This window comes from Cariama cristata, unplaced genomic scaffold (assembly GCF_000690535.1).
Source record: "Cariama cristata isolate BGI_N322 unplaced genomic scaffold, ASM69053v1 scaffold25501, whole genome shotgun sequence".
Classification (NCBI taxonomy): Eukaryota; Metazoa; Chordata; class Aves; order Cariamiformes; family Cariamidae; genus Cariama; species Cariama cristata.
The window spans coordinates 798-14,659 of NW_009599040.1; the positions used below are offsets into that span (position 1 = coordinate 798).

Genomic DNA, 13,862 nt, shown 5'->3' on the forward strand with positions numbered 1-13,862 from the left:
TGTTGTTGTTTCCCCCCCCCCACTGACAAGATGCCAAGAGCTGCAAGTCTGAACACTTTCGGGCAAAGAATCGCTGATCTTGGTCAGTTCAGGCTTTTTTTCTATTTATTGAAACGTCTCTTTGCCCTGAAGGGCGTGCGCTGGAAATGGCTGTTGCAGCGTGTCGCAGGAAATAGCTCTTGTAAATCTTCCAAAGCTCCCAAAATGTTCTTTATTTGCCCAGGGCTCTTCTCATTGCCCGTGCTACCGTTTCCATGCCTGGCCCTTGCCCAACACCACTCCTGGAGATGCTCGGCCCTATGCAAAGTTAATTTTCACGCCGTCTTTTATGGTGTTGAACAGCCAGAGGCGGTGACACAGAGCCAATGGCTTGGTGCGTCACGCAGGCTCAGCCTGGCTGCAGAGCACCCCGAGGGATTACCGCCACGGTCAAGCCCGCAGCTCCAAATCCCCGGCCACGATGACCCCAATCCCCCACGCCCCGACGCCCCATGCCAGCAGGCACAGTCCCTCCCGGCGTCCCCCATCCCACGGAGGTGGTCGTTCCAGCCGTGGAGAGACCTGCTGAGGGTGGATGTGCCCCCCATCATCTCCCGTAGGAGTATTTGGAGGGCTCCCACCCGTCCCCCAAGCCTATCTGCTGCAGCACCAGCACCATCCCGCCCTGTGTAATGAAACACGGTTGAAGCGGAGGCTTTCCCTTTACCAGCAGCATCAATCCCTTCTCATTGCTCAGGTCCCAGCTTGATGAAGCATTTAAAAAGCGTACTTGACTCCATCCCAATTCAGCAAGGCAATTAAACGCACTCATAAATCCTCCTGAAGTAAATGACACTTAATCGTAGGCTTAAAGCTCAGCTGAATTCAGACCTTAGCAGCCGGGCAAGTTTCCCTTAACCTCTTTCCCAGCTGTGCGAGGCTGTCACATGCTTCAGCCTCTGAACCGAGCTCACCGCACAGACCCTGTCCTGCCCGGCGCTCCCGGGGCCTCCTCTAGCCCTTCTCCAGCATCCCTTTACCTGCACACCAGGAGCCATGCGTGCCCTCTGCCCTGCCGGTCTTCGCCCGGCTCGTCAGGGCCGAAGGGGCCGGGAGTGTGCTCGGCGGCGGTCCGTGGGCAGAAGCGCATGGTGACACAAGGGAGTTGCTCCTCTGCGGCTGGCGTCGGAGTGAAGGGGACGCCTGCGCGCTGGCAAGCTCTCAGTCATGGGGAAACCACATCTCCTCTGGGTTGGAAGCTCTGATGGGAGCTAGCTCGCCTTTTAATCCTTTCCCTCAAGACTGCTCACGCTGTTCTCGTGGTCCCTCCCTGCTGCAAGTTCTTCCCTAAGTGGAACAAACGAGTCCCTTGGTGCACAGAGCTACGGGACTCCTCTAACGCTCTGCAAAAAGAGAGAACGTAGATTTGGAGATGGAGGGGCACTGCAGAGAGGTGCGACACCTGATGAAGCCCAACCAGGTCCTGGGGAGCAGACGACAAGCACCCACGTTAGGTATGCAGTGAAGACCTTCCCTGTGTCCCTCCTGTATCCCTCCCTGGTATCTGCCACATCAAACTAAAGGCAAATTGAGTAAACCGGTAACAAACACACCTCGGCTGGTCTTAGCTTCTGGACAGACAATGTGAGGACGTAAGAGGCTGTTTGCTTATTCATAAATCGTTAGATAACGATTTATGCATCACGTGTTGGTTGTGCTTTTGTTTCTCACCCTCCCACTGTTACTCCATAACAGGCTACAGAGGTTGAGCAGCACATGAAAATTAACTCATATCAAAATGTTTAATTTTCAAACACCTTGAGACAGAAAGAGACACAGCTGGAAAGACGGCAGCAGCAGGAAGGACCTACGGCTTGTAACGCTTTTTGTTTTCAGCAACCCAGTTAAACAGATAACCTGGCCAAACTCCTGGCTCCAGCAGAAAGAGTTCTTTATCTTGTGTGGGAAGGCTTGGAGTTAATCAACTTTAACAAATGACCAATGGTTTCTAGCGACTCTTGTTGGGGCAGTTGTTTCACCAAGTCAAAGGCTTTCATCCCCACCTCACGAGCCTGGAACGAAACAGAAAAGACAATGTAATTGTCAGGAATTTCGCTTTTCTCAAGGGGCAGTTAAAATACCTGCAGAGGCTCATTGGAATAGCGGCACTGGAGCAGACCCAGGCTCCAGCCACTTGGCCGCCTGTTTCAGAGGGTGACCTGTACAATCTGCTTTACAGGAGAGAGGAAAGCTGCCAACGGAGATCATATTTAGGATCCAGTGGTGCAGACAGAAGAGATTACTAACCCCAGCCCCCCGCGCTGGAGATCATTACCTCCCATCTAATACAGCAGCTCATCTGAACATTCCCAGAGCTATTTCAGGAAAAAAACAGCTGTATTGACTCAGTCTGAACTAAATCCCTCATTTCCCTTGGTAGCCCTTCCAGGGATTAGACATTCTCACAATTATAAAGCTTTGCCTCTTTTCTAATTTGAATTTGTTTCTTTGTGTCTTCCAAACACTGACTCACATCATTATGGCTTTCTCCGATACAATGAAGAGACCATTAGTAATCTGTATTTTTGAAACACGGGCAGAAGAAACTCAGGCTTTTGAGTGCTTAACCCAAACAAAAGAGGCCTGATTTCCAGATGGTTGCTGCTCAGCACTTCCTCAAAGTCAACTCTCGTTAAGGCGGAGAATTGGGCACTCTGAAATTAGCAGCCGCAGCCGAAATTTTTAGCCGTAAAAATACAGGGGTGCAAATCCAAAACTGAATTACAGGGTCCAATAGAGTGAACCTACCTTAACGCCATGGTAATTACAGCGAGTCTGGCTGAAGGAGACACCTGCGAGGCCCACGTCTTGCTCGCTGCATAACATCTGACCTGATGTCTACATGCAGCTTGTGACAGGCAGCTACTCTACCAGGATATCCCAGATACACGACAAACTCAGATAATGTGGGTAACTACGGGATCCACTGTGGATGGCCTGTAGGACCAGAGGCCAAACCAGATCCAGCGGGATTTATTAGCCTCGACGGAGTGCAGATCGCAAGCTGGCTTCGTGCAGAACCACTGAGGCAGCTTTCTCCTTGGTCATCCAGGGCTGCAAGGCTCTTGTAGACCCAGGAGAGGTGCCTGGTGAACAGGGGCGACTGCCTTCATGGGATGGGGTGAGCACTGAAACAGCTAAGTAACCTCCTCGACCCTTTCACCAGACAAAGCTTACCTTTGATAAATCCATGATCAGGTAATAAAGCATGGCAAGAGCGTGCAAAACTCTGGCAGTTTCCCCAGGTCGTTGCTTTGGTGCCCGTTCTCTGACATCTAGTACTGCATTCAGTACTCGGATTGCTTCCGCTTGCTGGGCTTCAGCTGCATCGAGAATGAAATAATCTTGTTGGATGTATGTATGCATGCATGCAAGATAATATATTCAAAACTGTCCAATTATCTCTTCGAGACATCAAAGCATTTTTACTGCAAGCATCAACGCGGTATCCCAGCTCCATGCAAATTCCACACCCATTAAGAGATATCTTTTCATCCAGTCAGTAATTGTGTTGATTAGCCTTTAGTAAGGATGTGGAGTCATAACAGCTGCATGAAAAGAGCAACTTTCATGCTCCTGTCATAACCGAAGATGGTATCGTGTAGCCCTGTCTCGCTGTGGTTCCTGCTGCAGCAACTACTGATGGAGACAACGCCAGGTAATGGGATTTACAGAAATGTTTCTCTTCTCTGACAGTATTAGTAGCATAGATGGTAGAAGGAAGCCAAGGACCAGAGTCTAGTCTGACTTCAGTGGAGCACAGGGTGGTACCATGCACGCATGCTAGCGTATTTCCTAATGCTTTAGGAATATTCCTAATATTCCTAATGCTTTAAGCACCTTTATATCCTCATGAGAGACTCCCCAGCTTCTCTCCTGAGAGTATTCTCCGGATTAATACATCCAATTATCAGTACAGGCTATTCCACTGTGTCCTACTGCTTCAGAAGACAGAGTTGCAAACTTGCCTAAGTGAGATGAAATGCCACTTTCACATAATTAAACGGAGACAAAGGAGCTGCAGAGAAATGAGAATGTTGAAGTGGAATCGAATCCTGCAGTCTTCTATTGTTAAAGTCACTGCCAAGGGCGCCGTGAAAAGGAGCATGTAAACAAAAAGGTCAAAGCTGTGTTTCCACTGGAACACCCTCATTCCTCAAGTAGCCTCATTTGTTGCATCCAGTGCAGCCCGCTGAGCATCAACATCAGAAATACCCGTAATTCCCACGCCACGCAAAACCCAACGCCCTAAGTATGAACCGTAGGATGTAAGGGTTCTTTAAAATCCCGTCTTCCAAAGGGTTCTGCGCAATAGCGGTGCTTACTCATACGGTCTTCGCTCACTTCGTTGTCCTCGGTAAACAGAGACGTTTCCGGTCGTGACTGGAGAATTTGCTCCTGTGCTTGAACTGACTTCACAAGAAAGGCATGCCAGATGTCGGTTACCTACCAGGAAGCAAATGAATTATTTTGCTTGTATGAATACCTGGCATTTAGCAACTGGTTGTTCTATAAACAATGTGCCCTGCAATGCAACGTCCCTACCACAATCGCCGGCGTGCCTGCTGGTTAGCGAGCTGGCTGCCGCCAAGCTGGGGGTTTCACATCGAGATGTGACTGCTCTTCTCCCACCGGCAGCCTTAGTTGGAAGCTCATTTCTCTATCTATTAATTTTCATCAAACTTGAACAACAACTAAATTGTTAACCAAAAGCAAAGTTGAAGTTTGCGAGGAGAACGGTGGCAGACTGCACAGCTGCCAGGGCCTCGTTTCCACAGAAAATCAAGCTAAAGAAATGAAAGCTCTTTTTTTTCAGTTAGTAGAGCAATTAGATAACTGTTACTTCCCTTGCTTGATCACTCCGTTCTGACAATCTTTTACCAGTGTGACTTTTCATTGATTCTCAGCATAAATTTTATGCGGCTCGTCTGTATCCCACTGCCGCTCAGCTGCTCTGTCCTGGCTATGGAAACTCCTTGGCAACCCTCTCTCCTTGTGAGACACTCTAACCTCTGGTGCGGGGCCTTTGGTAGCAAAGCTATTTTTTAACAAGGTTTGGCTGCCCAAATTGATGACGACTTGAATAACAAATTTTAACTGAGTACAGAATTTCTCTCTCCTGGGTTTAACTCAGAGAAATATTTAAGTATGACAAGGGTTTCTGAGATTGATCCTAAAAGGCAATGCTGGCACTTGACAGGGTCACCATCTTATTAAAGGTAGTCAGAAACAGGAAAAACATTGGGAAGAGCACAGAAAAAAACCTGAGAAATATACAGAGGATGACCTCTGGTTTTACCAACCTCAGCATAGAGTGAGTTTGCTATGTCCATTTTGTTCTGGCGAAAGAAAATATTAGCCATGTGGAAATACCCTCCAGAGGTCTCAATAGATTTTAGTCCAAATGTAGAACTAGCAAGGTAAATCTAAAATCAATATATTAAAAAAAAAAAAAAAAAGAGCAGGAGTTTAACGTTCATATCAAACCTGGGAAATTTTTCATTACAGATTAGTAATATTGCAAACATTCAGATTTTTTCTGTGTAACTATAGCATTAGTTATACCTGATGATGACTGTAAAATGTGGTACTAAAAAAAGATATATTTTGTGTTTTACACAAAGGAATGCAACACTCCCCAATCCCCTCCTCGCTGGGGCACCTTATCACAGCGTGTTACCCTGTTGAAGCACGGGGCAGGTTTCCCACATCTGCTCCTCTCACCGTGCAACCCGTACGCCTCGCGTCTTCAAATGCACAACCTGCTGCTGCTTTTCAGCTCTCCAGCCCTGCCTGCGGTGCCCGTTTCTCCCCCCGAAGCCCCAGCCAAAGCCGGGGGAGTGGGAAGGTCGTGGTGCATTCCAGCTATTCTGAGCTGGCGTGTGACTCTCAGCAGATCTCAGACACGCAGCCAAAGTTCAGGCAGGTCTTGGGCTGCTCTGACGTAGACCAGGAACTTGCTAATAGCAAAAAACCTATTACCTGATGCCTTTTCAGTCACCAGATTTAGGGTACCTAAAAAAGCAACGGCACAGCCGGGAATCTCCCAAAAGCTTCACAGACTAAGCAAAGACAGGGTTGTATATATTATAATAGAAAGGACCTAATTCTCCTCAACCATGTGTCATCATTTACGCCCACACAAAGCTACTATCAAATTCAACAGTAGTGGGAATACATCACTCTGCACTGGATAAATTTAGTCTACATGGGACATAAATAGGATGTTGCGGAGTTCATCTGCCTTTGGAAGATCAAATGACAGGCAAAGCATCCTCAGGAACACAGCTGGCAGTAACCACTTCAAATCTGACAAACTGTTCTCATGGCTAAAAAGATTGAATTGGGGAAAATGCTATGGAAGCAGACACTTAAGGAGTTAAATAAGGCATTCACTAAATAACGGCTGACAGAGAACTGCTGTCTAACAGAAAAGCATCCAGGAAAATGACAGCCCAAATATAAAGTAACTTATCTGTTGAACGAAAGGCAACTATACCAGTTTGGGGTACGACTGTCTGTTCATCCCAGCACCGTAACAAAGCTGATTGATAGATAAATTTATAAGCAGATGCAGTAAAGACAAGGTACGTGTCACTTCAAGGGAGTGAGGATAACTGGTAAAACACAACTTTGGCTAACACACGGATACACAGGTGTCTTAGATCTGGACAGTTCAGGTGTTTGTAACGTGTGCCTGCTCGGTACCTAAAATCAGGATTACAAATCCGCCTGTTGACGTTTTCATATCGATCTGGAAGCGTGACAGAAGGAAGAAAAACTGAAGTGTTTCTGTATTTGAGTTGGCTTACATCATTCGCCAGGTGATATAAAGCCTGTTCAAAGTTTCCTTCAGCAGCGCAGAAAAGCCCCAGACTACGATGTAATTTATACTGAACAGCACCACTGCAGTCTGGAGTTCTGAGGACAATCCACTGGGCTTGGGAGAGATACTTGGATGCCTGCGGAAGATGGCCAGCACCTGAAATGACACATAGAAGTAAGCAGGATAAAAAGCATTTTTTTATTTAGAAATTTAGAGAATACTGCCTGCTATCCCTTTACAGTAGTTTGATATGGAGACTGAGTTTACGGATTCCCCACTCCTCTCCTGAGTGCTCCTTAGTCGAGCAGGTGTTCAAAATCTAATTTACAGACAGGCTGAGTGTCTAGAGCTACAAGAGAAGCCAGAAACTGTGTATTGCTTTCGATATCTCTGAAACACGTGTTCAAAACAGGTTAGCTACAGGCAGCCACTAATGACTCGCGTATTATCACACTAGAATTACTCATGGGATTTTTTTTTTTTCCCCTTCTCTCACCACACCATTTGTGACAACCCTCGAGACAGCTCAATTCTGCCAGCAGAGCATTGTGTGTACTCCTGTAATGGCAATGGTTTACAGTGATTCCTCAGTCCTTTACGTCTGCAGCGGAGGAGAGCAGTTCTCCACATGCAGAGTCCTAACTTGACATTTTTTAGCATCCAGTCTGCTTCAGGTAGAGTGCGCTTTTGTGAATGAACTGAGGCGTTCCTCTGACGCAATGGCCTCAGAAATGTTTGCTGGTTCCCTGAGATAAGAGCGCAACCAACCACCCTCGGGAACTGAAAGCTTTTGAGAGTCATATGAAGCCACAGAGGTAAAGAATAGATTTTCATACTGCTTCTCTTGTGGGAATCGGTAGAGATGGAGAAAACTTTTAATTTGCTTTCATTGATCTCTCATCACCGTTGAGTGATTCTTTTCCCCAGACGCACACAGAAAAAGGGGGTGTGTGCGACTTCTCAAAACTGTCTGAAATGCCCTTGAGGCAGGGGCAGGGTAGAGGCACAGCACAACGTTGAAAGGCAAAGCTGGTCTTTCCCTGACAAATGGTAAAAGGAAACCAGAAACCTAACCCGAGGGAGGTCTTGCCCTTGCCAGCGTTACTATTTAGACAATACTTACCAGTGGAGGCCTCAGCCAAGAGGAGATAAGCCGGCACCAGTTGCACAGAATTTGAGCCGTACACTTCAGTACTCAAACGCAGCGCACGCAAAGCCGCAGGTATCGCTTCTTTATGCTTTCCATCCAAAACAAACTCCTGGGCTGTGCTGCACGCAAGATTGATGATGTATTTCTGCAGGGAAACATAGTAATGGGACACAGTGAGCAATGGGTAAGGAGAAATAAAATGCACGGTCTCTTTTTACATTCGAGTTTGTGAACTATAAAACAGTGATTGCAATGTTGTTTGCATCTGTAATTAACGGATGGAAATGAAAGCTGTCACATTAGAGCCTGGCTTTCATTCCTCCGTCTAGCAGGAACAGCTTTGGACATCCTCTTAGGTCATGTGGTGTCTTATGAGACGAAGAATCCTTTACGCCTGTGAAAAAAGGGCTAATAAGGCCTCAGCAATAAAAGCTGTGAAGCACAGAAAATGATCATCACAAGACCATAGAAAAGATTAGACAAAGGGGCTACGGCGGGGTTTTGCTGACGGTAATAACGGTGACTCATAGCAGGCAGCAGAGCGTATGGTTTGCCAAGCCGGTGCCAGCATGGCACACCTCCAGCTGCAGGAGACGCGGTCTGGAAGTGAGGAGAGAGCTCCTCACATGGTGCTGCAGCTTCCTCCCACCCTCTCCTGGCCACTTCTGGTCCTGGTATTTTGGGCGCGGAGTTCAGAAAGCTGGTCAAAATCAGAACACCCCAATGCACTGCATTACACTTCTGTATAGACATTGCCTAAGCTGGGTTTGGCGGTCAAGCAGCTTCTGCAGCATGTCTGTTGGTTGTCAGAATCCATAACATTTCCCCTACGTAAAGTTGCTCCCTGCCTTTTGCTACTCTTAGCAGTCCACCCCACATTTGGTCTTTTCAGCTTTTGCAGCATCTGATCTATTCACCAGCTCCACAAATGCGTCTCCATTTGAATGCCTGTTCATTGCCAAGAGCTCTACAGTGACTGTAGATGCTCTGCCCTTACAGTGTGCTGAGGGATGCCAGCGAAAAAGAGCCAGGATGCTTATTTATCTATTTCTCTTTGCTTTCAGCGTAATAGTGGCCAACTCCCAACACTTCTGCTTCAGCTTTTCACACCAGTGGTGCAGCGGGAAAGCTGCCTGGAAAGAAATCTTGTTGCTGGTGTGCCTAGCAGTGCTGCCACGGCAAGTCAGCAAGGCACTCGCTCTTCTCTTGCTAGGAGGCACGGGCAGACCTGTGCAGCAAGCGCCGGCAGAAAATACCATTTTACCTCTTTATGGCCTTCTATTTCCCAGCTGCGGCTGAGCAGAGAGCAGAAAAAACAAATCCCAGTGCTTTTGGGGGCCAGGCTTTGGCATTTTGCTGAGCTTTAAGTGCTTAAAGAGAGGCAGAGAGAGTCATACAGTGGCTGAAGGAACAGCTCAGGGACAGGGAACCTCAAGGACAGTCTGCGAGTGTTTCCTGGAGGTTCTGGCTGAGATAAAGGGACATCCTTTCTGGACAAATGAGAGCTTTGAAGAACACACTCCAGAGTGATAACACCCTGCTACAGCAAGGAGAGTCAAGAGCTAGAAGACACAGCAGGCATCCCCTCTCTAGCACCTGAGCTACCAGCATATAGAGAGTGAAAAAGGCACGCACCAAAACCAAGCCGTGTTGGGGGAGCAAGCGGTGCCCAGGAGAAGGTTGGTACATGCTCAGGGCAAGGAGCGATAACAGCTGTTATTTATCAGGCTGCCTTTTCTCTCCGTGCCACTCTTTCTCTGTTGCAACCTGCTCTGGTTGTGGGTATCAAGCAGATTGTCATCTGGGATGGTGCTGGAGATCAGGATCATTCTATTTTACTCCTTGTCAATAGGATCATCGCTGCTTCCCAGGACACAAGCCTTCTTAAAACATCTGCAGTGAGGACGAGCTAAGGGTTAGACTCTCGCACAGCTCCCAGGAGGAGAAGAAAGGGCAGGAGACAACAGAAGCCCTGCGGCACTGAATATTTAAGACTCCACAGTTACAAGCCTCGGGGGGATCATTAGCTTTGGCCCTGTGCTGTTTTTCATCTTGCCCATAGCCCCGCACCCCCGGACCTGCACACTCTGAGCTCTTTTCATGTGGGCTGCAATTACAGAGGTTTCTCTGAAGATGCCCCCACGCAGTTTTCCCCCAGTTGGGGCTGGAGGAGGCTGAGGACCCCAGCTCTGCTCCAGGTAGGAGTAGGGGGTTGGGAACACACTTGGGGTTTGGTGCCACATTCATTTACTCACTCACGGCCACCAGAAATGATGGCACGCTTGAGAAACAACTATTTAAAGAGGAAGGCAGGCTTCCAGTCAGTCTGAGTTGAAACCTGCAGTTGGCGTGGCTCACGTCGGTGCTGGAGGACTGCTGTAGCTGGCGGAGGCATGGATCTTTTCCCGTACCCAGGGGCTGCGGTAAGCTGACATCACGCAGGGAGGTGAGGCTATTCTACAAACAGAAACTTGGAGTTTTGTCAGTTTGGAGGCGCTGTCTGCAGGCACCCCTCCGGCTACGTTGACAAAAGCAGATTTCTATCAACAAAGCTTTGGAGTACAGACGAGGTATAAAACTCATAACCTCCTGGCTCTCAGCTTCATGCACCTTAAGCCACGAGGCATTTTGATGTGCACAAGCTTTCCTGTGTCCTGACTGAGGCTCGAGCTGTGTGTTTTCTAAACAAACACGGGCAGGAGTTTGTGAAGTACAGCAGAAACATTCAAAAAATAATAAACCTATGGGCAGGCTTTGAGTAGAAGGTTTTTTCTCTGATCATCATCAGACTACATAGCTTTTCCCTGAGCTCCAAAGCCCTTTTTTAAAGCATTTTTGTTGGCTCTGTGAATAGGAATGTGATGAAGCCAACAAAACAGAGCATTAAATAATCTCACCCTCTCCATACTGCTCTTCCAACGCTTGTCGGCCAGTCTAGGGCCTAACGCTGTCTACCCTATACCTTGCTGTACATAAAGGCAGACTTCATTTGTGGGCCAGCAGCTGCAGTCTTGCTGTGAAAGCAAGCAGGTAATCAACAAGATGCTTCCACTTTTTCACTCCTTAGGAGATAAGGAAGACAAAGTGTCCCAGCACATATTGTTCGCAGACTCTATTTTACTTAAGTAGTCTAGATACAAAGGTCAAAGAACAAATGCAACAGGGCTGTTAAGGATCCTATAAAAATCTCTACTTAGAAAAAAAATCAGAGTCTACTCTGTATGACTTTTCCCACAATGTCATTCCAAGCCTCAGCTCAATCTGCAGGTTTGCAGTTGCCATCTGCCAACCTAGGTGTGCACTCCGATCCAGCGGAGTGACTCTCCCTTCTCCACCAGCTCTGACTTCTGGTTGTCTTCCCCGGAACCTAATAAAACCAAGTGATTAGCTTCCAGCTAATCAACTAGCACTCCCTTGATCTGGCGGTCACGTGGTCTTTTGTAATGTATATAGCATCATTTTAGTTGCCATAAATTCAGTGATGTCATAATAGGTGCTTTCAACATCAGTGTTCAATATCAAGTGAAATTTCTTGGAAAAGCCTTAAGCAGTTAAGGACGCAATAAAACCTGCCACCATGCCCAATAAGATCAATTTTAACTATTTTTCTCTGCAGACTTCATAAAAGATCAACGTAAACGTAACCTGGAAAAAAGGAGCTTTTGCATTTTTCCTGACACTTCTGGGACATACTGTTCTAACACACCTTCGTCGGACTTTGGTCAACAATCGTGCCTGTGATTTTCAAACAGATGGGAGTTTCAAAACCAAACTGTGTTTTCGGTGCCCAGTTCCTACAAAGCCTAAAGGAATCTGCTGCCTAAAACCTGTCATAAGGTTTCACCAAGCAGGACTTTTGTCTACAAAGGTTCTACCCCTTTTAGACTTTCTCTTTCTGGATGCTCCCAAGAAAGACCACAGCAACGAGCCAGTCACCAAAGCACTAGCACCTGGCCCAGAAACAACCTTAAAAATAACACGTGATGTCAAATCCAGAAGATTAACGATGTTCTTCTCAGTGGCACCGTTTGACTGTTACCAGCTCACTTTCAGCTGTTCTTTTGTCCTATTATTCTGTGATTAGGAGTTATGCAAGGATAGAAGGATAATTTATTTTTATGGGCAAGGTTTTAAGTAGCAGATGCATCTGGGTGGGTTATTTTATCAACATTGTGGAAAAGCAGATCCTGCCGCCTCATAAACAACAACAACAACAAAAAGAGTTCAAAACCACTCAGGCTGGAAAGGTGCTGCACATCTGCACCACCCACGAGGCCAAAAAGCAGAGATAAAAGACTGTACTTAGTGGGAAAGGGCGTTTAAAGTTGGCCAGGTAAACAAAGGGAGGGGACTTTATTTCTTTGCCCCTCTGCTTTGAGAAAGGGGAATCCCTCTCATCAGCAAAGGATGAGGACAGCCTGTAAGAAGCAAAACTCAGCTGGATTCTGGACTAATGGGGGAGACGGACTAACTACCTGGCAAGGTGGGAGATCCAGGCTTGCCACTACCTGAGGAAGTTCAGGACTTAGAGTAAGGACTGCAAAAAAGGCAAGAGGCTCATAGAATCAGAGAGAGGATGCCCCCACTCCCCTTATTATAGAGTTCTTGTTTAAAAAAAACCCTAAAGCTCTGCAACTAAGTACCAATTAACCAACGGGGTGCCCTCCCAACCCTATGTACATCAAAGTATAGGAAGAAGAGATCTAATTAAATTTCACTGGCAGTACTTTGAAGTGGTATTTGTTTTTCTTGTACATACCTGCCTCTTCACCAGCTGTTCCATGCCATGTTCTCTTTCTTTTTCAGAAAGGAGACAAGGGAGGGATGTACGGATTGGAATCAGCAGCTGGCATATTCGCTCGTGGATACTAACCCAGTCAGCTTTTTGATGATCTACATCACTAACAAAATAAGGGAAGAACAGTATTTTTGTTTGCTTGGAAATGATATAAGGAAAGACTATTGCCTGTTGTGTCTTCTGGACTTTCACCGCAAGACTCTCACACAGCAGGCACCAGTCCTTATACTCTGCTCACAGACTACCTAATACATACTTGATATTCCCAAATGGGAACACAGCGCTCTCCTGCCAAGTCACCATGATTCTGTATGTTAAAACCTTATTTAAATAACTCACAAAACTCCTGATACAGTTAGGTTTGAGCAAATGCCTGGCTTTCATCACTGTGGCAAACAAAAAAAATCCCACCAAAGCCAAACAAACCGCAAGCCATTGTGACACCAATGAAATATATAGTTAACATAAGACTTCAGTGAGGACCCCGCGTAAGTGAAGATATTTGTGCAGACATCTAGAAAGCTCACAGCACTGCTCTCTGTTTGATATGGGCACTGCTGGAAGCGAGGAGGAATGCTCCAGGTGAGTGATCGCTGACCGTGCCCACTCCAGTTCCCGCTACCCTGCCTGCTGAGCTTTGTCCTGGGCCTTCTCCCTGTCTCCATCCTGGGCCTCATCCCTGCAACTTGGGCTTCATTCCTGTATCCCAAGCCTTGTCCTGGGGCTTGTCTCTGTGTCCTGAACCTCATCCCACGGCTAGTCACTGCCTCTTGCCCTGTCCCTGTGTCCCAGACTGCATCCCAGGCTTTGTACGTCTCTCAGCCCCTGCCCTAGGCCTGTCCATCTGTCTCAGGCCTGGCACCGCCTCCTGGGCCTACTCCTGCCTCCTGTGCCTCATCCCGGGCCTTCTCCGTGTGCCATGAGCCTTGTCTTTGGGGTAGTCCCTGCCTCTTGCCCTGTCCCGGGCCCATTCCTGCCTCCTGAGCCTTCTCCCTGTGTCCTGAGCCTTGTCCCAGATTTTCTTCCTGCCTCCTGCTCTGTCCCCGGCC

General features: G+C 47.3%; 1 protein-coding gene across 1 annotated transcript; it reads right to left on the bottom strand.

Moving 5' to 3' along the window:
* Window positions 1-1,931: 1,931 nt before the first annotated feature.
* Window positions 1,932-12,916, bottom strand: ZMYND12 (zinc finger, MYND-type containing 12; the record flags this gene model as incomplete). Its single annotated transcript, XM_009709556.1, has 7 exons — window positions 1,932-2,051; window positions 3,217-3,362; window positions 4,365-4,485; window positions 5,343-5,465; window positions 6,852-7,021; window positions 7,989-8,160; window positions 12,775-12,916. Coding segments are annotated over 7 exons (994 nt in total), but the record flags the coding sequence as incomplete, so codon positions are not given.
* Window positions 12,917-13,862: the final 946 nt, after the last annotated feature.